Below are 24,568 nucleotides of genomic sequence, written 5' to 3' on the forward strand. Positions count from 1 at the left end.
ATATCTTTATTTAAACGGACTTAACTTTATTAATGGAGTAATTTTTAGTTTTCAGAAGGAGTTCTCACTCGAAGATAAAGAACAGCTCGCTAACCACAAAAGAGGAACTGATGCTAAGCTTTTAGTTGCACTTCCTAAAGGTAAGGCTGTTCCTAAGTGACCAACCAGGTCTAGGTAGATGCTATTGTGTTGTCCGAATTTCCTTGAGCAGAACTCTCTCCCTAACCTCCAGCTTACAGTCTCCTTTGCCGCCCTTCCTGCCTCCTCCAAGAATTAGCTTCAATTCCCTGCCGTCTCCATGCATTTTTAATCCTCACCTTTCTACTCTTTCTTGCCCTTTAATTTTCTACTCTTTCTTGCCCTTTAATTTTAGTTTTCTTTTTTTTTTTTTGAGACAAGAGTCTGGCTGTCTCCCAGGCTGGAGTGCAGAGGTGCGATCTGGGCTCACTGCAAGCTCCGCCTCCCGGGTTCACGCCATTCTCCTGCCTCAGCCTCCCGTGTAGCTGGGACTACAGGCGCCCGCCACCACACCCAGGTAATTTTTTGTATTTTTAGTAGAGACGGGGTTTCACCGTGTTAGCCAGGATGGTCTCGATCTCCTGACCTCGTGATCTGCCCGCCTCGGCCTCCCAAAATGCTGGGATTACAGGCGTGAGCCACCGCGCCCGGCCAGGGCTTTTGCATTTAACATCTTGTAGCTTCCCTGCTGGGCTGCGAACAGCCCGTTCAGACTATATCATGACCATCTTTCTTCTTCCCCAGGCAGGCACTCACATGTGTTTGGTGAATTACTGTTTCCACTGGTCAAGGCGCACATGCAGTAAAATGTCTGCACCACTATAAACCAATTCCCCCTAGTTTTTCCTGTGAAATGATGGAAACATCACCTGGTCTTTGTAACTGTAACACCAGCACAGGGAACGATCATTGGTCCAGGCTCACTTCATCCTGACTGAGCTGTGGAGACCTTCCAGGGGAAGAAACAGATTTGATGGAAGGACAGATTTTTTCTACTCTGAAAGAAAAAGCAAAAAGCATGCCCCAAAGAAATTAGACCAAACAACATATTCTTTTAATAGAAAGTAAATCCAGTAAAAAAGGCCCGCTGCTGAATTGGAATATATCTGAGGAACTGAACGGATGATGGGCCAAGGCATAGTCTGATAGGGTGGATGTCTGAAAGACTCCGGGGATTTGGCCTGGTGAGGAAAACCCAGACAGGGACATGTGGCAATTCTCAAGAACTGACAACACTGTCAGCTGGAATATAGCTTTATTCTATGTCGCTCCAGAGGCAAAAGTAAGAATAATGTATAGAATTACAAGAAGGCAGATGAGATTTCGTTTCAAAAAGAAAATTAATCGTTCATGCTACCTGGAAATGAGGTGATCCACACTGTGCTCGCATCAGAGTTTTCAAGGCAAGCCAGTGGCCTCGTGTCCAGGTAGGATGGGTGCAGGTGGGGCGTAGGACGGGTGCAGGTGGGGCATAGAACGGCTGTCAAATGGAATGACTCTGCCGATGTTTAGGACTCTCTGTGAAAGACAAAAAAAACCAGTTTCATCTGAGCCAAACTAAAGTGCTTAAAACCTATGCAGATGATCAAAACAAAGTATAAGAATGAACAAATCGATATCAGCAATAGCTGAGAAGAGTTGATTAGGCGAAGTTCTACCTAGCAGAGGTTGTTTCTACCAGTCAGAAGCGTCCCTCTTTCCCCTTCTCTATCCCAGTTCTTTCATTTGATGCATAATACCACAGGCAATATTACGAGCAGAAAAATCAAAAGCAGTATGAAATGTTAGGTTCCTTAAGGTTCAATAAATGGTAACTTCATCTGTAATAAACTTTTAGAACACCTAAGCTTATTAGCCAGTTGTATTAAAAATTTTCTCATAAATGATTATAAAAAATAATTTTTACAAATCGAAGATGATGATTTCGTGTATTCACCAGATTGATGTTTCTAAAGTAACATGGTCCCTTAAATCCTTAAAACATGCTTTAAAAGTGCCAGTGCACCCGCCGGGCAAGGCGGCTCACATCTGTAATCCCAGCACTTTGGGAGGCCGAGGCGGGCGGATCATGAGATCAGGAGATCAAGACCATCCCGGCTAACATGGTGAAACCCCGTCTCTACTAAAAATACAAAAAATTAGCTGGGCAAGAAGTCCCAGCTACTCAGGAGGCTGAGGCAGGAGAATCGCTTGAAACCTGGAGGCGGAGATGGCAGTGAGCCAAGATCACACCACTGCACTCCAGCCAGGGCAACAGAGCAAGACTCTGTCTCAAAAAAAAAAGGTGCCAGTGCCCCATGTCCCCTGAATTTCACCTAAATTCTCTACAGTCTTATTTCGTATATCTTTGCTTTTTATGAGAAAAAATAGGAAGATTTGGAAAGACCAGCAATTTCATTGTTTCTCTGATTTAACACATGTATTAATGATTTTATGTGTCAGCTCTTAGCAATATTATGTTAAAAAGGGATTTGGTTATAATTTTATTTGAATGACATCAAGTTTTATGTGTGATAAGTTTATAGAAGTCTCTTTCTGTTCATTTCCTGTGAAACTGGGCATTAAAGTGGTTGTTACTTTTTCTCTACAGGACTTCCTGTAAGTGTGTATCACAAACAAGTAATCAAGGGATTAAAAATCTTTACCTATATAACTTCTATAATATTAAAAAAAAGATTTTTTGTTTAGGAATTGTGACGTGGACCAAATATATTACTCCACTTTCTTTAGCAGCTTTATTAAGATGCAGCACACATACCATGCAATCCTATCCTTTGAAGTATGCCATTCGGTCGGTTTTAGCAATTCACAGAGTTCTGCCTCCATCGGCACAGCCAGTTTTAGAACATTTTCATGACTCCGTAAAGAAACGCTTTAGCCGTCACCCCTCCCCTTATTCCTCTAGTTTGTAATTGCTTGGTTTATGAGCTGCTTGTCTTTATATTAGTGGCTGCCATCCAAGAGTAAAAGTGAAAGGGCTTTACTCCTGTGGGAAGTAAGATCAGAATATTCCGGATCTGGCCTGGGCTCTTGGGCTGTCGCGTGAAGGAGGAGAGAAGTGTTCTTGGCAGTACCGCTGCCACTTATATTTCTTTGGAAGGTTCTACTGTGCTCACGTTTGGAGGACTGAACTCAACAATGTCTTAACCAGAAACCGTCTGTTTCTTAGAGCTAAGGGAATAAACTGTTTCCTAAGAAAAGCACCCTGCAGACCAAATTGTCCAGAATATTGGTGTTATATAGTCTTATTGCAAAGCATAGTAGGTGGTTGTAAATAACTTATGAAGTATTACAGCTCTGCTGTCAAATTTCCTTAAATCACCTTACTTGAAAACTAACCTCCAGCTCCCATTAGAAATAACTAAAGAAATAGACTCATAGAGTCCATATTGCCACAGTGGTACCACTCCGAATCACTCAAAGAAGAGTAACAGACCATGAAACAGGTAAAACAAGGGACATATGGATATGTTTAGAAGTCCTAATGTATTTGAAAGCAAAGTAGAAAATGTCTTATTATAATGGAAATTAGACCATCGATGCTTATTTATATCTGGATTGCATAATAACTACTATTACTGAACATGAACCGTATATTAATTATAATTATGACACAGCATATAATCATTGAATTATAGCTGGTGAACCTAATTTTAAAGAGCATCCTTATTCTTTTTTGTTAAGAAATGCACACTGAAGAATTTAGAGATAAAGGGGCCTCATGCTGCAATTGACTCAGATGGTTCAGAAAAAATATTATGTATGTATGCACGCAGACATATGCACATATAAATATACTTAAGAGAGAGAAAAAAAGAATAAAAATAAACCCAATGTAGTAAAATGTTAACATATTATGAAGGATATCTCTTACATTTTCTGTATGTCTGATATTACAAAAAATTTTTTTGAAGTTTTAAAAACAGAAACCTTCAAGATTATCAATCAGAAGGTAACTTTGGTAGAACTGTAGGTAGGCTTTATAAATAAAACAACAGAGTTACAACACAGATTTCCACAGCAATGGTGACTTTCATGCATGATGTTTTTAGTACTGGCTTTATGCTAATAATAGTACAAAAACATGTTTTATATGATTAATAATAATATAAAATAATATAAAACTTGGTTTATATAATAATATAACACATATAAATCATATTTTATATATATATATTTTTTTCGAGGCAGAATCATGCTCTGTCACTCAGGCTGGAGTGCAGTGGCACAATCTTGATTCACTGCAACCTCTGTCTCCCAGGTTCAAGCAATTCTCCTGCCTCAGCCTCCCGAGTAGCCGGGATTACAGACACATGCTACCAGGCCTAGCTAATTTTTTGTAAATTTAGTAGAGACAGGGTTTCATCATGTTAGTCAGGCTAGTCTCAAACGCCTGACCTCAAGTGATCCGCCCACCTCAGCTTCCTAAGGTGCTGGGATTACAGGCACGATCCACCATGCCTGGCTATTATTATAAATAATAATATAAAACAGATATGTAATATAATACACATTAGTTACACACTAATTATATTACATGTTAGTATAGATTTGGGGAAAAGAGGCAAAACTCCAAATGTCTCTCTGTTGCTTCTTTTTGTCTTGTACCTCATTTCTTAAAATCCCGTTTCTATAGGAATGAGGCATATGTTGGTAATTAAAAATATATTTGCTAGAAAGAATAGACTGAGAGGACATCATTTGTTTTCTAGAGAGACTTTTTAATTTTCCTTTAAAAATTCACTATAGGTTTCCACTAAGAAGTAATAAGCTCACTAATACATTTAAAGGACAATTTAATTTATGAGCTCATTTAATTCCTCGGTGAATGATCAGAGAGGACCCTAAGGTGTCCCTTCAAGTACCCACTATGTTGATGGATTCTAGCTTCCAGGAGCAATAGATTTGGCATAGCTTTGCGTTGAATCTGGGCTTGACTGAGAAGAGTGCAGTGCTGGGCTAGTGGCGTCTGTGCTGTGTAACCTAGGGCCTGGGTGTCTAAGGCACAGGCTGTGTATTTGAAATTGTAATACTGGGGGATCAGTGATTCTCAATGGTTCTCAATCTAGGACAATCCCTAAGGGGCTTTAGAAATATATGAGGATATTTTTGTGTCACAGCAACTGGGGGTGATTTAGCATCACTAGGAGAACCTAGGACATTCAACATCCGTGGTACAGAGCTTACAGCAAGGCCACTTCCCACTCAGAAACCATTAGCACTTCCATAGTGATCTGGGAGCTCTCCAGAGCCAGCCTCCTCAGCCCATGACCCCGATGAGGTCCATCTGTGTGTCTGCTAGATCCTGTCCTGAGAATGTCTTGTCTTATGCCCGGAAGTGGATGGCTATCATAGGGCAGTGTTCCCTGGAAGGGCAGTGGGAAAGTCTGCCTTTCCTGTGGACGGGAGGCTTGCACAGTCTCCCAACTAGATCTTTCCTTCTGGAATACGGTAAATCGAGACTTGCAGGAAGCAACATGTTGCTTTGCTTTTCCATACACTGTTGTAATCTTTTTTTAAAGTGCCTTTAGTTGCATTTCTATGGAAAAATTGTTAAATTAATTAAAACTTGGATGAAATGAAAGTGATTTTCAACAGTCTCTAATTAGAACCAAGAAAAGTCTATCTTAACTTTTTCCAGTGGAAGTTACATGATACTCTGCATATTAACGGTTTTGATGACTTATCCAGTTGAAATAACGTGGGGTGAGAAAAGGGACATTTTAGGCCAGGTGCGGTGGCTCACGCCTGCAATCCCAGCACTTTGGGAGGCCGAGGCGGGCAGATCCCTTGAGCCTAGGAGTTCAAGACCATCCTGGATGACATAGCGAAACTCCATCTCCACAAAAAACAACCAAAAGCTAGCCAGGCGTGGTGGTACGTGCCTGTCATCTCACCTACTTGCGAGGCTGAGTTGGCAGGATCACTTGAGTCTGGGAAGTTGAGGCTACAGTGAGTTGAGATCATGTCTCTACACTCCAGCCTGGGTGACAGAATGAGACCCTGTCTCAAAAAGAAAGAGAGGGGGGAGCAAAGAAAAGAAAGAGAAGGAGAAGGGAGGGGAGAGGAGGGGATGTGATTATGCTACTCAGGACCCTAATAATATTTTCTGTTTCTCAGTTGGGGTTTGAGGTATGGGTTCAAGTCGTACCTTTTAGGCACCCTTGGAATTTGGTGTCGATAGCTCCTTGAGTGGTCTTTTGAAAAACAGGGCTCCACTCTTCTCTTTGGGGTTTAAATAATTAAATAAAACCCTTTGGTTTTTGTCATCCTTGAAAATATTTTGAAAATATGTCCTATCAGCCATTAAAGTTTTATCACCATAATCTTCACGTGGGCTAATTTGTTGACAGGGAAGCTGTTGTTATTGACCAAGCCTCCTCTCCCAAGGCCGCATGGCAGGGTGCACCATTCTCACTATACCCCTGTCTTCTAAATAGCAACATAATTAGAAGGAGGACTTCTCTGCCTCCAGCTACGCTGGTTCCTGGGGAGGCCAACTGGGAGACCTTTGGAAGTCAGAGGGAGAGAGGTTTTGTTTCTACGAAGCCAGCTACCCTAACAAAAGCCAATTCAACTGAAGTTTTAAGATGGCTATCACTTAAAAAATAAATGAAGAAAAACAAGGCTTCAATCCCTGAACACAAAGGGCAATATAAAACTTTGTGTGTGTATGCGTGCATGTGTGTGTGTGTGTGTGTGTGTAGTTTTGACTCATTACTAAAAATTACCACTTAGAGAAAAGAAAAAGGAAATTGAAGCAGTCGAAAACCAAATTCCTTTGAGTTTCTCCTGTGACTCAGCCTTTCAAAACTTCTCATTGGCCCTGGCCCCGGGCTGTCCGGCCACCCCTCTCTCTTTCTCCCACCCCATTCTGAGTCTTTCATAGGAGTCACTCAGATGTACCCTTATTAATTTAAGCTATTGAGGAGGAGGCAAAAAGAGAGATCTTTATTCTCCATGAACTTTGGCCATTTATCCAAAGAAACAGTTGTCTGGCATCTCAGTAATATGCTGGTGGTCAGTGTCATGTGAGAACCTCCCAACCTCAGCACATCGTTTGTTCTGTTTCTCCAATGCTGCCAGAAACATTGGGGTAATTACCTTGCCCATCATCCACCTAAATTATAGCAAGGAAACCAATGTTAACATTTCCTTCCAGCAAAAGCTTGTGCAGGGAGGCGGAGGACCTGTGTTCATCTAAACTGTAGCTAATTGAGCAGCCACTTTAGGCACTGTGGGAAACAATCAGATAGTTACAGCCATTGACAGATTCCATGAGAGGGAGGAGGAGGAGCCGCCGTGAGTTCATGCTTGTAGCTTGCGGATGGCCCTGTGGGGTTCACACTCCTAGTCTATGCTTCTGTAAATGATTTCCGTAGTAAAAGCTTAGAATACTTTGTTAAACCAAACAAAAGTTAGAAACAGTTATTGAGATTTCTCCCTAAAATACTTTCCTAGAGAGACCTTGCTCGTCAGGTCTCCCTGGATTCCCCTAGATGAAATAAAACCTTCTCCTTTACCCTGTATTTTACTTCTTAGCCAATCTATATATGTGACATTTACATGAGTCACCTATATAGGTGTTGCAATGTATATACAACAAAGCATTCTATTTAAATTATTTTAATGTACGTAATTTTAAATGGATTACATATTTATTTCATATTGTACAGTATATTGAATGAGCATGACTTCACTTTGCCTTGATAACTCAGTCATTTTTATGAGCATCAAATATTCAACTTGACCTTAGAAGAGAATGATGCATCCTAGTGTGTGTGTGTGTGTGTGCGCGTGCACACACTCTTATTCATTTGGCATCTGCCTCCCCTACTAGGAAACAGTCTCCAAGAAAGCAGGAACTTGGTCAGTTTTGCATGTCACTGTTACATAGGAACCAAGAACTGAAATTTGCAGTTCAATAAAGATGTTGCGTGAGTGAATAAAATGAGCGCATGACTACTAATACTATATTTTGTTCTTTTTTGGTTTTCTTCTAGTTGCAGAATTAAGACAAATCTTTGAACCAAAGAAAAAAGAATTCTTAGAAATGAAAAGGTAAGATCTTTATAGTGGGAATTAGGAAATAGAAGAGAGCTTGGCAAAGCAGTATTCTGCTTTCCTTTAGACTCGATCGCTGTTGCTCACTCTGCCTCTTGTGGTGTATCTCACAGAAAAGAAAGAATTGCCAGGCGCCTGGAAGGGATTGAAAATGACACCCAGCCCATCCTCTTGCAGAGCTGCACAGGGTTGGTGACTCACCGCCTGCTGGAGGAAGACACCCCTCGATACATGCGAGCCAGCGACCCTGCCAGCCCCCACATCGGTGAGCGTGGAGCTGGGTGGCCCATTTTCCAGCAGGCTGCCTGGCTGGTTACACGTCGCCTTTTCCACCCAGTGGTATCAGAACGTGAGATATTCCACAGAAGTGAATTGTGTGGATATAACTTTTTTAACACAAGGTTTCACTCTGTCACACAGGCTGGAATGCAGGAGTATGATCATAGCTCGCTGCAGCCTTGACTCCTGGGCTCAAGCTCAAGGGTTCTCCCGCCCCAGCCTCCTGAGTTGCTGGGACTACAGGCTTGCACCACCACACCTGGCTAATTTTTTTAAAAAACATTTTTGTAGAGACAGAGTCTCACTATGTTGCCCAGGCTGGTCTCGAACTTCTGGCTTTTAGTGATCCTTCCACCTTGGCCTTCCAAAGTGCTGAAAATATAAGCGTGAGCCAGTGGACTTGACCTACTTTTTTGTTAAGTATATTTGGTTTTTGTTTATTTTTAGTTTTAGTTTTTTCAGAGCCAAAGTGCAGTGGCCTGATGAAAGCTCACTGAAGCGTCAACCTCCCAGGCTCAAGTGATCCTCCCGCCTCAGCCTCCTGAGTAGCTAGGACTACCAGCACGTGCCACCATGCCTGGCTATTAAGTATATTTGCTAAAAACAGCGACAGTAAAAACAGCATGTAATCTCTGCCCCGCCTCATGGACATGGCCTTCCGGTGTCACAGCAGTGTGAAATGATTCCTCTCGGCACATTATTGGGTAACTGAGGGCCAGTCATTCCTCCTCCCTAGACTGGGGCCCTCAACCCTCAAAGGCGGTTACTGTGTCTTTCTGCACCCTCAGGGTCCAGCACAGGATCCGTGCTCTGAGATAGGGGCCTCTCAAGGTTCCGACCCAGCACAGGGAGCAGCTGCTCTCAGCAGGGAGCATTAGAGGCAAAGCTGCACCTTGAATGAGTATGGTTCTTACTCTGGAGATACAAGAAACTTTCTATTTACATTGCATATTTATTCTACATTGCATATTTATTTCATATTAAACAGTATGTTGAGGGTGCATGACTCAGCTTTTCCCTAATCACTCAGTCATTGTTGTCATCAAATATTCAACTTGACTTTAGGAGAGGAGGATGTACACAGAGCTGTTCTTCCCACCACAGTCCCTGGCTCTGAGGCGCTGTGCTGCTGTTTTGTATTTTTTTATGTTTTTTTATTGTATTTTATTTTTGGAGATGGAGTCTCTCTCTTGTTGCCCAGGCTGGATCTTGGCTCACTGCAGCCTCCACCTGCCAGGTTTAAGTGATTCTCTTGCCTCAGCCTCCAGAGTAGCTGGGATTGCAGGTGCCCGCCACCATACTGGGCTAATTTTTTTGTATTTTTAGTAGAGATGAGGTTTCACCATGTTGGTCAGGCTGGTCTCGAACTCCTGACCTCAGGTGATCCCCCTGCCTCAGCCACCCAAAGTGTTGTGATTACAGGCGTGAGCCACCAAGCCCAGCCATGCTGCTGGTTTTTATAGCTGGTGTTTTCTAGTTTCTTGCTCAGAGAGAGCTGTTGATCTCATTTTATGATGTTATCAGTTTGCTTGTCTCTACAGTTTCCAATTTCCTGTGGCCAGAAAGCTAGAAAACTAAGATATTTTTAAACCACGTGCAATTATTAAAAAAAAAAAAAAAAAGGCTGGGCATGGTGGCTCACACCAGTAATTCCAGCACTTTGGGAGGCTGAGGCAGGAGAATAGCTTGAGCTCAGGAGTGCAAGATTAGCCTGGACACCACAGCCAGACTCCATCTCTTAAAAAGTAATTACACGCATGAAATGTCAATACATGGATCAGAGTCTCAAAATTTATAGCCAGAAATAAACCTTGGTGTATATGAAATGGTAATCTGTGTAGTATATGATAGTTTAAGCTTCACATAGTAATGAGAAAAGGAAGAATTATTTAATAAAATCATAATAAAAAAATGAGTTCGCCAGAGGGTGGGAAGAGGCATATCCCTCTTCTCACTTCATACCAAACTCCAAAATTAGTTCCAGTTACTCACCTGTTTAATTTAAAGAAAATAATGGAAAAGATACATGTATATTTAATTCAGGTGGAATGAAAAAGACCATATGGGAAGGGTTAAGGTAATAATGAAATGCCTGTTAGATAGACTGTTAGGGCCCTTAAATGACGTCTTCAAAATAGATTTCCAAATATGGGAAATTTTTGTTTGTTTGTTTGTTTGTGACAGAGTCTCACTTTGTTGCCCAGACTGGAGTGCAGTGGCATGATCTCGGCACACTACAACCTCCGCCTGCCGGGTTCAAGCGATTCTCCTACCTCAGCCTCCTGAGCAGCTGGGATTACAAGCGCACGCCACTGCGCCTGGCTAATTTTTGTATTTTTAGTAGAGACAGCGTTTCACCATGTTGGTCAGGCTGGTCTCAAACTCTTGACCTCGTGATCTGCCTGCTTCGTGATCCGCCTGCCTCAGCCTCCCAAAGTGCTAGGATTACAGGTGTGAGCCAGCCGGGAAAACATTTTTATAGAATGTGCCAAGCGGGAAATCATTTTTATAGAATATTAATAACACTAAATAATTTATAAAGAAAAAATTCTATGAAAAACTAGAAGGAATATATAAAAATGTTATTAATTTGTAGGGTAATGATTGGTAGGTTTTTTGTGGTTTTTTTTGAGACAAGGTCTTGCTCTCTTGCTCAGGTTAGAGTTCAGTGGCACGATTGATCATAGCTTACTGCACCCTTAAACTCCTGGGCTCAAGCTAACTGTCCACCTCAGCCTCCTGAGTAGCTGGCACCATGGACATGTGCCATCATGCCCAGCTAATTTTTAAAATAATTTTTGTAGAGGCAGGGTCTCACTATGTTACCCAGGCTGGTCTCGAACTCCTGGCCCCCAGCCACCCTCCCACCTCAGTTTCCCAAAGCGCTGGGATTACAGGTATAAGCCACTATGCCAGGCCCACATTGGATATTTCCTACATCAGGCATGTGTGTTATAATTGGGGAAAAAAACACTTCTGTAAAAAAGAAAAGCCTGGTGAATAGTGATATGGGCCATATAGTTATGGTTACTCTCAGATCCCGGGAAACCAGCATCCATCCCTTGTCCATTGGCAGCAGCTCAGTTGTCTGGTGTCTTTCCCAGAGGACTCTGAACCCATCCTATGGCCTCCCACGTGAAATACTGAACTCCACAAAAAAGAGTAAATCAGTAAGGGGAAATAAGCACTGAACAAGCACCGAACTCTGAGGTGCTCTCGGGAGTGAAGGGGCTGAGCTTAAGTTAAAACCATGCCTTACGGGGCTTGTAGAACATGCACATTCACAGCCTTTGTAGATTTCACTGCAGGTCTCAGACTTCTTCAGTAGTCCAGGTAAATAATCACTTTAGGTGAACACACCTCAGTGAGAAACTGGTCCTTCACCGCATGGGCACCCAAGTGTGTGCTGTGTGCAGTAGAGAGTGTCACTCTATGTGTAAATACATGTCTTTACTTGAAATCTGCACCTCTCATCCATGTGACCTTCTTGTAGGCCGATCAAATGAAGAGGAGGAAACTTCTGATTCTTCTCTAGAAAAGCAAACTCGATCCAAATACTGCACAGAAACCTCTGGCGTCCACAGTGACTCACCCTATGGTTCAGGTACCATGGACACCCACAGTCTGGAGTCCAAAGCCGAAAGAATTGCAAGGTACAAAGCAGAAAGAAGGCGACAGCTGGCAGAGAAATATGGGCTGACCCTGGATCCTGAGGCCGACTCTGAGTATTTATCCCGCTATACCAAGTCCAGGAAGGAGCCTGATGCTGTCGAGAAACGAGGAGGAAAAAGTGACAAACAGGAAGAGTCAAGCAGAGATGCGAGTTCTCCGTACCCCAGGACCGAGACAATGGGGCTCAGGACCTGTGCAGGTGAATCCAAGGACTATGCCCTCCGTGGGGGTGACGGTGCTTCCGACCCGGAGGTGCTGCTGAACGTAGAAAACCAAAGACAAGGTCAAGAGCTGAGTGCCACCCGGCAGGCCCATGACCTGTCCCCAGCAGCAGAGAGTTCCTCAACCTTCTCTTTGTCTGGGCGAGACTCCTCCTTCACTGAAGTGCCACGGTCCCCAAAGCACGTGCACAGCTCCTCCCTGCAGCAGGCGGCCCCCCGGAGCCCCTCCTTCGGTGACCCACAGCTATCCCCTGAGGCCCGACCCAGGTAAGCATCCAGCCCACGCTAACCACCCTGAAGGCAGGAGAATACCTTCTTTTTGCCTCTCTGTGTGATAGGGTTTGGGTATTCTTAGCATCTTGTGGAGGTCGAGGCTCATTGGAGAAATATCATGGTATATGATTTTTTTTTTTTTTTTCCAAAAACAGGGTCTCACTCTGTTGCCCAGGCTGGAAGGCAGTGACACGATCACAGCTTGCTGTAGCCTTGAACTCCTGGGCTCAAGCAATCCTCCTGCCTCAGCCTCACAAGTAGCTGGAATCACAGGCACATGCCACCATGCCTGGCTAATTTTTATTTTTATTTTTTTTAATTTTTTATTTTTTTTTTAGAGACAGGGTCTCGCTATGTTGCCCAGGCTGACCACAAGAGATTCTCGTGTTCGACCTCCCAGTGCGCTGGGATTACCGGCATTGGGAGGTCGAACAGGAGAGTCTCTTGTTTCACTAAAATGGACACGATACCATACCTGCCCTAAGATTCTTACATTTTGGCCATGTCAAAACAGGTTCTACCAAAGCAGGAAGCCTCGTGTTCTTTCCATTTGTGTGTTTCTTATGTTCTTTTTAAAAACAAATTGAGCAAGTATCATGGGGACACTTTCATGGACTCCTCACTTCAGGACCCTCTTGCTGGATGTCTCACCCCCGTTTCATAGTTTGTCTTTTCACGGCTTTTCTGTAATCCTATCAGAGACTGATGATTGTTGGTGATTGCTTCTGTTGCTGTGGTTAGAATCACAGAGCAGAAGAAGCACCACTAACCAGTGGAAGCATCTCAGCGCAGGGCACAGAAGTATCACTGCAATATACACGGAACAGAACTAGACTGCCTAGTTCTGTAAGTATATCACATACTAGGACACAGATATGTGTGAGAATCCCGCATTATAAAGATCAGCCATTAGAAAAACCACTGTGTAAAAGGATCCACTCAAGATAAGAGCAGCTCCCATTTGGAGAAATTGAAAAAGGTATGAAATCAGAAAGTCAAATGACAGAAGAGAAAATATGTTTACTTCCAAATTTTTATATATATATATATATATATTTTTTTTTTTTTTTTTTGAGTCTCGCGCTGTGTCACCCAGGCTGGAGTGCAATGGCGCGATCTCGGCTCACTGCAAGCTCCGCCTCCCAGGCTCACGCCATTCTCCTGCCTCAGCCTCTGAGTAGCTGGGACTACAGGCGCCCGCCACCACGCCCGGCTAGTTTTTCGTATTTTTATTAGAGACGGGGTTTCACCATGTTAGCCAGGATGGTCTCGATCTCCTGACCTCGTGATCCACCCGCCTCGGCCTCCCAAAGTGCTGGGATTACAGGCTTGAGCCCCAAATTTATATTTTAAAACCATGATGACCATATTAAAAATGCGATTTACTTAACTGTCCTGCTTAAAGATTTGGGATAATTGTCTAGGTGGATCTTAACTGTATTTTTCAGTTCAAACAAGCAATAACTTCCCAGGTGAATTGAGAAGGGATGAGAACCTAAGGTCAGGGAGATTCATTCTGAAAGAAAAAGACTCATATGTGAGAAACACCCTTATTTGTTTCCCATTGGGACAGAGGGGTGCACACCTAGTCATCTCTAAGTGGCAGGAACAAATGTGAAGCAGACCCTTGTGGTACTGAAATGTATTAACCCAAAGACCTGTCATTGCATACTCAAGCATCCAGACTGAAATATTTAGAGAGATCAGCTTCCAACAGAATTAAATACTATAGATCCCAAGGATCCATTCTGAGCACGCTAGTTCAGCCTTTCGCTTTAACTACTGGAAATGTAGGGACTGTGAGTTACTGTCTCATATTTTGAAAAGAAGGTTTTTGTTTGAGAATTTGCATTTCATCATAGAAACCATGTTCTTGGTTTAGTTACTCTCTACTAAAGGAAGTTCTTCCTGTGTTTTGCAAGTAGGACAAAGAACCTAACAGACTCCAATTTAAAAAGAATATTAGAGATATATAATTACACTGGTTTAAAAGAAATAAGGAATCTAATTTCAGATTGCCACATGATGACAGCTGTTGAAGTCGTTATCATGGTATGTGAGTTAGTCACCTAGATCACGTATGATAGATTCTCAGTAAGATCTTAAATCAGTTATAATAGTAATTAAGACTTTGTTGAGCATCCCAGGTAAAAGGACAGGATACTTCATATTTCGTATGAGTTAAAATCTTAATATTAAAAAATGTATATAACTTGTCTTAAGACCTAGAAAAAAGCATTGTCGACATATTTAGGCCTGTAACAAAATAAAGCGACTTCTTTATAGGTTATTTTGAAGATGCGTATTACCTAGAAGTTTTCATAAGCCAAGCCTTAGCTTCACAGCACTTTACTTTCATGAAAAAGACTTAAAAGAATTAAGAAATTGTAAGGACTTCTAGAAGAGGTGCATACCTTCTTTTCTAAGCCATTTAAGGTATACAGTTCTATGATTCATAGGCAAAGAAACCCAAATTAGTTTATGTATTTATTAGGAAAATACCTGGGACATATTTACATAAAGAGGGATGGAAAATGTGTGACAAATCTGACGTTTAAAACAATTAAGATTTACATTGTAATGACAGCAGTGATTCAGCTTGTAAAAATGGATTTACAAAGGATTAAAATTCTGCTTAGATAGTCTTTATCTAGAACCAGGAAATTCAAGTTTCAGAAAGTCATTTTCTGATTCCTGCTTAGGGGGAAGTAAGATGAACCAAAAATATATATATATATATATATATATATAGAGTAACCCAAAACAGTAACAAAAGAAACCTCCTTGGTGACCTAAATAACTGTATGTGAAAATAATAATGTCATCTGATATGGAAACATGTCACCGAAAACTTTAAAATTAACAAGTGAAGAGAAAAAGTATCCATAAATAATGTTTAATGCTGTGGGTTTTTGTGAAATTTTTCTGTCACTAAAACGGAATATTTTTCTCACTGCTGCACTCTCCCATCATCTAGCTCTGCCAAACTTTTTGGCTGTTAAATCTCTGAATCAACTCCTTCCCATTTAATCATTTTGCTCTGTGCTTGCTAGCAAGAGGCTGTCTTAAATAAATATGAATACAATGACACTCATGAATATACCATCAAAAGACCACCTATAGTGTCCTAAACATTCAGATGTGAGTCCCATCTCCAATGCTATTTTTGAATGTGCTCATGTACACTAACACCTGTACACACCTGTGCATATATACAGAATAATCATTAATTCTCATACTTCACTATACTATACTCATTAAGCATTATAGGTAAAATAACAGTATTTAGGACAATATTTACCTGAGTAATACATTTATTTTATAATTCTTTAGTATTCAGTTTATATGATAAAGAAGATTTTTTAAAAATTAGTTAATTGATTAGTTGATATTACAGATCTTTAACTCAGAAATTCTGTTAGATGCCTGGGAATTCAGATGGACACATTGCTCTGAAGAAAACTAAGAATACACATAGTAACAAAATAAGTGAAGTAGAAAATAATAAGATACTTCCAGCCCCACTCTCCAACTGTTACAAACCTGTAAACTTGGAATTTCAGAAATGGTATTATTTGCTGGAGAGGTAGTGTTACTGATTATGAACCATTCTTTGTTAATTCCACCACTGTGAATTTTAGAATAAAATTAAAAGGAATTTAGGTCCTATGGATTATTCAGATTTTTAAACATCTGAGCTTGAGCTTCTGCTACTACTAGAAATTCCGAATCCAAAGCTCTTGTTGAATTTGTTACTTTATGCATCTCATGTATCTATGTAAAGGAAATGTGCTGTGTTTGTTACTTTTATGAGTGGAGAAACTCACTGTCTTCAGTCCTGCTGCTACCTTTGCTAAGCATCCAGCTGTCACTCTTTGCTCTCAGGGAACTATGTGACTGGCAAAGAGAGTGAAATGGAAGGTAGACCTCATTTATTTTCTTTCTCCTTCCTTCCTTCCTTCCTTCCTTCCTTCCTTCCTTCCTTCCTTCCTTCCTTCCTTCCTTCCTTCCTTCCTTCCTTCCTCTTTCTTTCTTTCTTTTCTTTCTTTCTTTCTTTTTCTTTCTCTCTCTTTCTTTCTTTCTTTCTTTCTTTCTTTCTTTCTTTCTTTCTTTCTTTCTTTCTTTCTTTCTTTCTTTCTTTCTTTCTTTCTTTTCTTTCTTTCTTTCTCCCTCTTCTCTCTCTCTCTTTCTCTTTCTCTCTCTCTCTCCTCTCTCTCTCTCTCTCTCCTCTCTCTCTCTCTCTCTCTCTCTCTTTCTTTCTTTCTTTTGATGGAATCTCACTCTGACACCAGGCTGGAGTGCAGTGGTGCAATCTTGGCTCACTGCAACCTCCAACTCCCGGGTTCAAGCAATTCTCCTGCCTCAGCTTCCCAAGTAGCTGGGACTACAGGCATGCGCCACCTCGCCCAGCTCATTTTTGCATTTTTAATAGAAATGGGGTTTCACCATGTTGGCCAGGATGGTCTCCATCCCTTGACCTCAAGTGATCCACCTGCCTTGGCCTCCCAAAATGCTGGGATTACAGGCGTGAGCCATGGCGCCCTGCCGGTAGACTTCATTTTCTAGTGGTGATCCACTCTAGAAAACCCTCGTTTGTTAGTTTTGTTTGTCATTACTGTACTGCAGCCCCTCACCACTCCTTTCTCCTTAGCAAATTTTATCCTTAGTGGTCAGAGCACGATATGGAGGTTTCATGCAGAGCTGAGGCTGACACTGGACCCCTGGGAGAGTTGCCATTGGTGGATGATGGTCTGGGCAGGGCTCCCATGGATGCCAGAGAGCTGTGGATCAGCTCAGGAAATAGATCAGGGCACCCTCTGGAATGCAGCTTCTGCAACACCTTGACACGGTGCAACCTGAGCCACTAAGAAAGGAAGGGGCTTGTGCTAGGCACTTGGAGTTTATTTCTGGTTGCATTTGCTCATCTCCCGATGAGAGGTTTTAGTCTAAAAACTGACTCCAGAGCCTCAAGCTCTCTTGGCTCAGTGTTCTGTTTCCATGCACTGAGAGAGGTGTCTGCAGGAGAGCATCGTGCTTGACCTTCCACGCTCCTGTGTCCACTAGCAGGCAGGTTTTCTGATACGGGCTGTGGGATTCAGGACAGCGCATCATGGGAAACATACATCTCGGGAGCCACTCTGTAAAGAACAGACCTCTAGGTCCTCCTAACAGCTTTTTCTATTACTGGAATGGAATTGGCTTCACCTTTCAGTTCCTGTACCCCCAAGCACCTGTGCTCCTTGTCATACTCTAGAATCCCAGCTGTTAAAATAGATGGGTACGTCATTCCCTTTTTATTTTTTTCATTTCATCGTGTTCTTATTGGCAAGTGACAATTCTTATTCTTTTTTTTTTTTTTTTTTTTGAGAAAAGGTCTTGCTCCATTGCCCAGGCTGGAGTGCAGTGGCACAATCTCACTGCAGCCTTGACTTCCTGGGCTCAAGCGTTCCTCCTGCCTCAGCCTCCCGAGTAGTTGGGACTTAACAGGTGCACACCACTATGCCCGGCTAATTTTTGTATTTTTTGATAGAGACAGGGTTTCACAATGTTGCTCAGGCTGGTCTGGAATTCCTGGCATTAAGCGATCCACCCGCCTTGGCCTCCCAAAGTGCTGGGACTGCACATGTGAGCCACGGGGCCTGGCAGACAATTCCTATTCCTTGGACTAAATATAAATGTATCTTCTCAAACCCTAGCTACTATGTACACTAGCTAAAAACTCAAAGGAGTGTGAGATTTTAAATGCAAAATTTTGTCCTTGAGCCTGTGTCCTTGCAGATTTTGTACCTGTGCGTATCTGCAGAACAGTCATTAGCAGTTTTTCCAAACAAGCGACTTTTAGCAAATTAACTGTTAATTTTAATGAGATTCAGAAGTTAATAGCCATTCTTAACGTTTTATAATTAGAAGCTGGCATATAATTAGAGCTGGACACCCACATGGTGAAACTAATTTGACTGTGCTGGATTTGACTTCACTTTGGTAACAGGAAGCACTTTTTAGTCTGTAGACCCTTGGGAGTTGTAGGGAGTTAAAGCTGATCATTATATACTATTATATACTTGGGGATACAACACAAGGGCAACCCCTGGCCTTTATGAAAACTTGGAGTGAGTTATTATTTCCTGCTAATATAATTCTCTGCCAGCCAGTTGCTGCATCAAAACAGTTCTGATACACCTGAAGTCACCACTTCATTGTTCTGGTCCCCCGTAACCCTATAAGCCTCTCCCCTTGTAGGTGACCTCTGCCCTGTGAAGGGTTGGCTCACCCCAAGATTCCACAAAATAAATTATCTGTTTGTTTATGAGAACAAGGCTTTTTAAGCACCATATGTAATACATGCATATAAATGCATGTATTTAGATCAGATTTCTGGAGGAGGGATTGTAAATAAGTTTGATGACTAAAAGAGAGGGATGAGGACAGAGTTGGAGGGGGAAGAGGGGGAAGAGAAGTAAGAAGGAGGGGGAGTGAGAGAGAGAGAGAACAGGATCATGTAGGCAAGACAGCACATGTACCTGGAACAATGGTTAGAAACTAACAAGGTGAAATTTAGTAAAGTCCTGTATTTAGATGGAAAAAAAATCAGTGCACAAGTTCAAGATTGTGGAAACCTGATTTAACAGCAGTTCATGGGAAACAGACCTAGGAGTTTTAGTTGACAGCAAGTTCTTTATATGACTGCCAAAGTGATTAGTCCAATCTTGGGGGACATTAATGAAAGTGAGTCGCCAATAGCACAGGTAGGCAATGGTTCCCCTGCGTCCTGCAGTGGTCAGATTACATCTGGGTATCTCTTTCTAATAGGGCCACTGACAAATATGTCCAGAAAAGAGTCCACCTTCCCATCTGCCCTGCTTTCTTGACCTTTCCAGGTTGTTTTTTGTTTTTGGTAACTTCTCTCTCCTTAACCCATGTATGCCTGAGGTTGCAAGTTTTTGAATTTTTGCAATCAGACCTTGGTGATGTCCTTGAGCAGTAGAATATAAATAACTCCCACATGCTTAGCGTTCCAGTAATGGAACACTAGGGACAAATGGGCTCCTAGAAACTGGGACCATTTTTGGAGTCACTTCCACTTTCTTTGGTGTTTAGACTCTCGCACCAATCTGCTCCCATTATCGTATTGTGAGTTTCCCAGAGACAGAGCTGGAGCTTGGCTCAGCTTAGCAAAGGGAGCCCCGATGTTATCAGTTTGGCTTCTGGGTTGGTGATGATTGTGCTAAAAGGGAAAAGAGGAGAAAGAGGTCATGAGCCAAATGAGGAGTCCCACAGATGCCACTTCACAGCCACCCTATGTCATAGGAAGGATAGTCAAATGTCCAGCACCTAACGGGTACAAAAAATAGTTAGAAAGAACGAATAAGACCTGCTTTGTGATGCACAACAGGGTGACTATAGTCTAATAATTGTGCATTTTAAAATAGCTAAAAGTATAATTCAATTGTTTGTAACACAAAGAATAAATACTTGAGGGGATGGATACCCCATTTTCCATGATGTGATTATTACACATTGCATGCATCAAAACATCTCAGGTACCCCATAAATACACACACTATGTACCCACAGAAATTAAAAATTTAAAAAAAAAGACACCAAATGCTAAGCACCGTAGATCATGGCTGTCATATCCAGAAGAGGACTTTAGCAATTTCGTAAGGATTTTTGCAGACACGGCACTGTAAATTTGGTATTAAGCTCTTCTGTAAGTCTGGTAAGGATGATTGCAGTAATAGCATTACTTAGTGGAAGTTTTAAGAGATGGGCAGATACCTTGCCCTAGTCATTTTCATATCTCCTTCACTGCAACTGGGATATCCAACAATTTCAAGTGGCCTAGAAAAATCATTTTTGAATGAATGTTCTGCTGTTTTCTGTTTGCTTAAAGTGTCATCAAACTATAGCAATGCTGTTCGACATAGCCAATCTGCGAACTGTTTATCAGCACACAACCTATGAGACACTTGCGCCTGAATGTAAATTACGTATGGTTTCCTTCATTGAGAAAATGATGCTGTGAAGAAAATGTCAGCTGAACTACACAGCAGGCTTAGTGATGTTGTTAATTTCCCTTCCGGTGCGAGCCTTTTATCTAATCATGGAGCAGGGACACCGATCGGCGGAACACACTGTAAGCAGGCACTTGTTTATGTGACAAGGCTCTTTCTACTTTGTCTGGGGTTGGGGTTCCTGTATGTGGTCTGAGTCAGGCTGCTCATCAATATTATTAAACAGTAAATGCAAATCGTGATAAGTGAGCAGAAAATCATCAGCCACTTGTGGAGCATTGTGAACTGAGTCCACAGCCCTGAAAGGCTGATTCTAGTCTAGTTTCATGATGAAAGCTGTCAAATCCCCGATTACCTTGTTCTAGGAGTGGTGGCTCAAATCAGGAGATGAGGGGATGCCAATCCAGCCTCGCACCTTCCTCAGATTCCAGAATTTTCTGACAGTTGTGCTGTGTGCACATACCGCCTCTCTCCCTCCTTTCTGGGCTGCGGTTACAGATTTCGGGCCTTCAGCACTGAGATAAGCTCAAAGGGAGACTGGAAGAAATTGGTTATCTCACATGTTTATCCTGTTTTTGCCCCCGGAAAATGCTACATTCTCAGTACTAATGAAGTCCTTACTCTGTAACCCAATGATGACATATTTTTTAAATGAGGTATAATTTGCATCAGATACACAGATTTTAAGGATGCAGGTTGGTGAGTTTGGTAAATGTATAACCATTATCCCAGTCAGGATAGGAAACATTTCCATGATCCTTTGTGCCTCTGTCTACCAGAACTGATTCTTTACTCCATGTGCAAAGACTGGTATATCCTCACAGTATCCTGTGTTCAGCTCATTAGGTTGTATAAAGCAAATCTCCCACTGTTAATTTCTTAACCAAACTTAATTTATCAAAAATAATTAAGCAAGACTTCATGAAATAACGTCACACAAGATTAAAAGAAATGAAGAGAAAATAAAAGAGAAAAATAACCACCATAATTCAGATGTGATCCCTCTTTTCCTTCATGTTTTTTTAAAAAACTCACCTGCTATTTTACTATCCTCCAAAACAATGCCCTCTGCACCCCTGGAGTAAGTTTTGTACTTTGATGGATGATATATTTTAAAATCGAGTTGGGCATCGCTTTGCCAAGCCTTCAGTATTATGATCAGACTGTGCTGCTCCGAGGTGGAAAGCTCAGTCCACAACCTTCCACGGCCTGAGTCCGTTGATTTTTATGTTGTTCATTGGAGAAACAAAGGAAGAAGGTAATTGGGTTCTGCAGAATTCATAGGTAATCGGGTAACTCTGCTGACGGTGGAACCAGCACTAGAGAGAGATCCACATCCGGTCAGGGTTGTGGCTGTGACCAGGAAGTTCTTGGTGTCTTCCTTGCTTAACCTTGGAGTCCATGAACACTGGCATCCCAACCTCATTCTTACCCATTCAAGCCAAGGAAGCAGCCATTTTCCAGAATGTGGAAGCTTGTTGCTCTGGAAGGCTGGAAGGTGCAGGCTAGGGGTTCCTGCTGCACTGGGTACAAGCCCCATCCTTTTGTTACCAGTCGTGTGATTGCAGGCAGTTAATGTCCTTTTTCCCTTGCACCTTACCGTCTGCATCTATAAAATGGGAACAAGAAGACCTCATAGAGTTGCTGTGGAGAGTATCATGCACTAGTTCGTCCATTCCATGAGCATCTGAGACCTGCTGTTCGCCACACATAACTGAGTGCTGAGGAGATGAACATGAACGAAGTCTCTCTCTCCAGAGGCTGTCACATCCTAGTGAGGAGAGAGGGCTGTAACAGAGCGGGCGGTAGGGGTGATGTTAGTGAGACCACAGATCGGGGAGGGCCTCAGAGCCACCACAAGGGCTTTGGGTTTGGCGCTACTTGATATATGGAGCCATAGGAGGGTTTGAACAAAAAGAATGACCCATCTGCCTTACATTTCAAAGTATTACGCTGGCTGCTAAGCGGAAGATAGACTTTAGGGGACCAGGATGAAAACAGGTAGAATAATGAGGGAGTCATCTTGGTAACATAGGTGAGAGACGGTGGTGGCTTGAACTAGAATGATGGCAGCACAGGTGGTGGAAAGAGGTTATATTTTGAAGGTAACCAGGAGAACTTGCTGATGAGGTAGGGGTGGGGTTTGAAAGAAACAGAGGAGTAAAAAGTGAGTCTCAGTTTTTTGGCCAAGGCAACTCGAAGCAGGGATTTGGCATAGGGAAGACCCCAGTACAAGCTGGGACAGAGGGAAGTTAAGAGTTCATTTTCTGCGCATGTAAATAAAAGACGTCTATTAGACATCCAAGTTGAAATGTCAAGAGCACCTGGGGCTCTGTATAGTGGGGGTGGGGAGGAGAACTCAGCTAAGAAGGCTGATGGGGGAAGTGGGAGACGGAAGAGGGGAGTGACCAAAGTATAGATGCTGCTGCACGACTCAGAAGTGGCTGCATTCTGGCCGGGCGCGGTGGCTCAAGCCTGTAATCCCAGCACTTTGGGAGGCCGAGACGTGCGGATCACGAGGTCAGGAGATCGAGACCATCCTGGCCGACACGGTGAAACCCCGTCTCTACTAAAAAATACAGAAAACTAGCCGGGCGAGGTGGCGGGCGCCTGTAGTCCCAGCTACTTGGGAGGCTGAGGCAGGAGAATGGCGTGAACCCGGGAGGCGGAGCTTGCAGTGAGCTGAGATCCGGCCACTGCACTCCAGCCTGGGCGGCAAAGCGAGACTCCGTCTCAAAAAAAAAAAAAAAAAAAAGAAGTGGCTGCATTCTGTGAGATCATCACTTCGCAGTGCCCAGCACAGCCTGTGCACCGTTGGTGTCTGATTTAGACCTCTCCTCATCCCTCTCTCATTTTCATTTTGTATGGCAGATAACCTCACCCAAATACGTGTCATAGCCAACCTCAAGGATCCTGAAACCCTTACTTGGAGAAATGCTTTTCTAGATCACTCCTGCTTTAAATGTACTAAAGACAAACTCAGGCCCTCCTAGTGAGGCTGGACTCACCCTGCTGAAAATCGCATGACTTCTGAATTGGGTCTCCTTAAGTATTATGTCTTCAAAACATAAAAAGAGAAATTTGTAAACTTTCATTGCTGTGATGACTATGAAGAAGGAAGAAGATAAGAAAAACATTTAAAAGGCTTATTATGTCCTAGGCATGACGCCTTCACATACATTTGTTTTTTATTTTTTTATTTATTATTAGAGACCGAGTCTCACTGTGTCTCACAGGCTGGAGTGCAGTGGTGCAATCATAGCTCACTGCAGCCTCAAACTCCTGGGCTCAAAGGATCCTCGTGCCTCAGCCTCCTGAGTAGCTAGGTCTACAGATACATGCCACCATCCTTCATTAACTTTTTAATTTTTTAAATAGAGACAGAGTCTTCCTATGTTGCTCAGGCTGGCTCGAACTCCTGGCCTCAAGGGATCCTCCCGCCTCAGCCTCCAAAAGGGCTGGGATTATGGCAGGCATGAGCCACCACAGCTGGCCTGTTTGTTTCTTACTATATAGATTCGGATTTATTTTAGAGATGTTCCTCAACTACGATGGAGTCACATCCCAATAAATGCATCATAACTTGAAAATATTGCAAGTCAGCAAAATAAAGGAAACATTAAGTCAAAAATGCGCTTAATACACCCAACCTACCTTAGACATGCTCAGAACACTCACGTTAGCTTGGATTTGGACAGAGCCATCTGGCCATGCAGCACACTGTGGGGACGGGTCGTTCCCCCCACGGTTGTGTGGCTGGTGGCAATCTGGGAGCAGCAGCTCACTGCCTCTGCCCAGCATCGCAGGGGAGCGTCACACCACACACCACCAGCCCAGGAAAAGAACAGAATTCACAATTCTAAGCACAAGCGCTCCTGAATCCCTATCGCTTCCACAACATCCTAAAGTCAATAAATCTTACATTGTAAGTCTGAGACTGTCTATATACTCAGACTTTGAGTATTCTCCACCCTGGCGGTAGTCCTTTGGTTTTTGGCTGGTTCCATATCTCAGGTGTAACAAGCA

General features: G+C 42.6%; 1 protein-coding gene across 1 annotated transcript in view; it reads left to right on the top strand.

The window, feature by feature from the left end:
* Window positions 1-24,568, top strand: part of LOC112630987 (supervillin-like) — a 150,377-nt gene that overhangs the window by 94,655 nt on the left and 31,154 nt on the right. The window contains exons 3-6 of the mRNA XM_025395512.1: window positions 49-140; window positions 8,022-8,079; window positions 8,196-8,347; window positions 11,855-12,521. Of these exons, the coding sequence (XP_025251297.1) occupies window positions 8,072-8,079; window positions 8,196-8,347; window positions 11,855-12,521 (827 nt within the window). The 5' untranslated portion in view covers window positions 49-140; window positions 8,022-8,071. The remainder of the gene's footprint in view (window positions 1-48; window positions 141-8,021; window positions 8,080-8,195; window positions 8,348-11,854; window positions 12,522-24,568) is intronic.

The sequence above is a fragment of the Theropithecus gelada genome, chromosome 9, assembly GCF_003255815.1.
Source record: "Theropithecus gelada isolate Dixy chromosome 9, Tgel_1.0, whole genome shotgun sequence".
Taxonomy (NCBI): domain Eukaryota; kingdom Metazoa; phylum Chordata; class Mammalia; order Primates; family Cercopithecidae; genus Theropithecus; species Theropithecus gelada.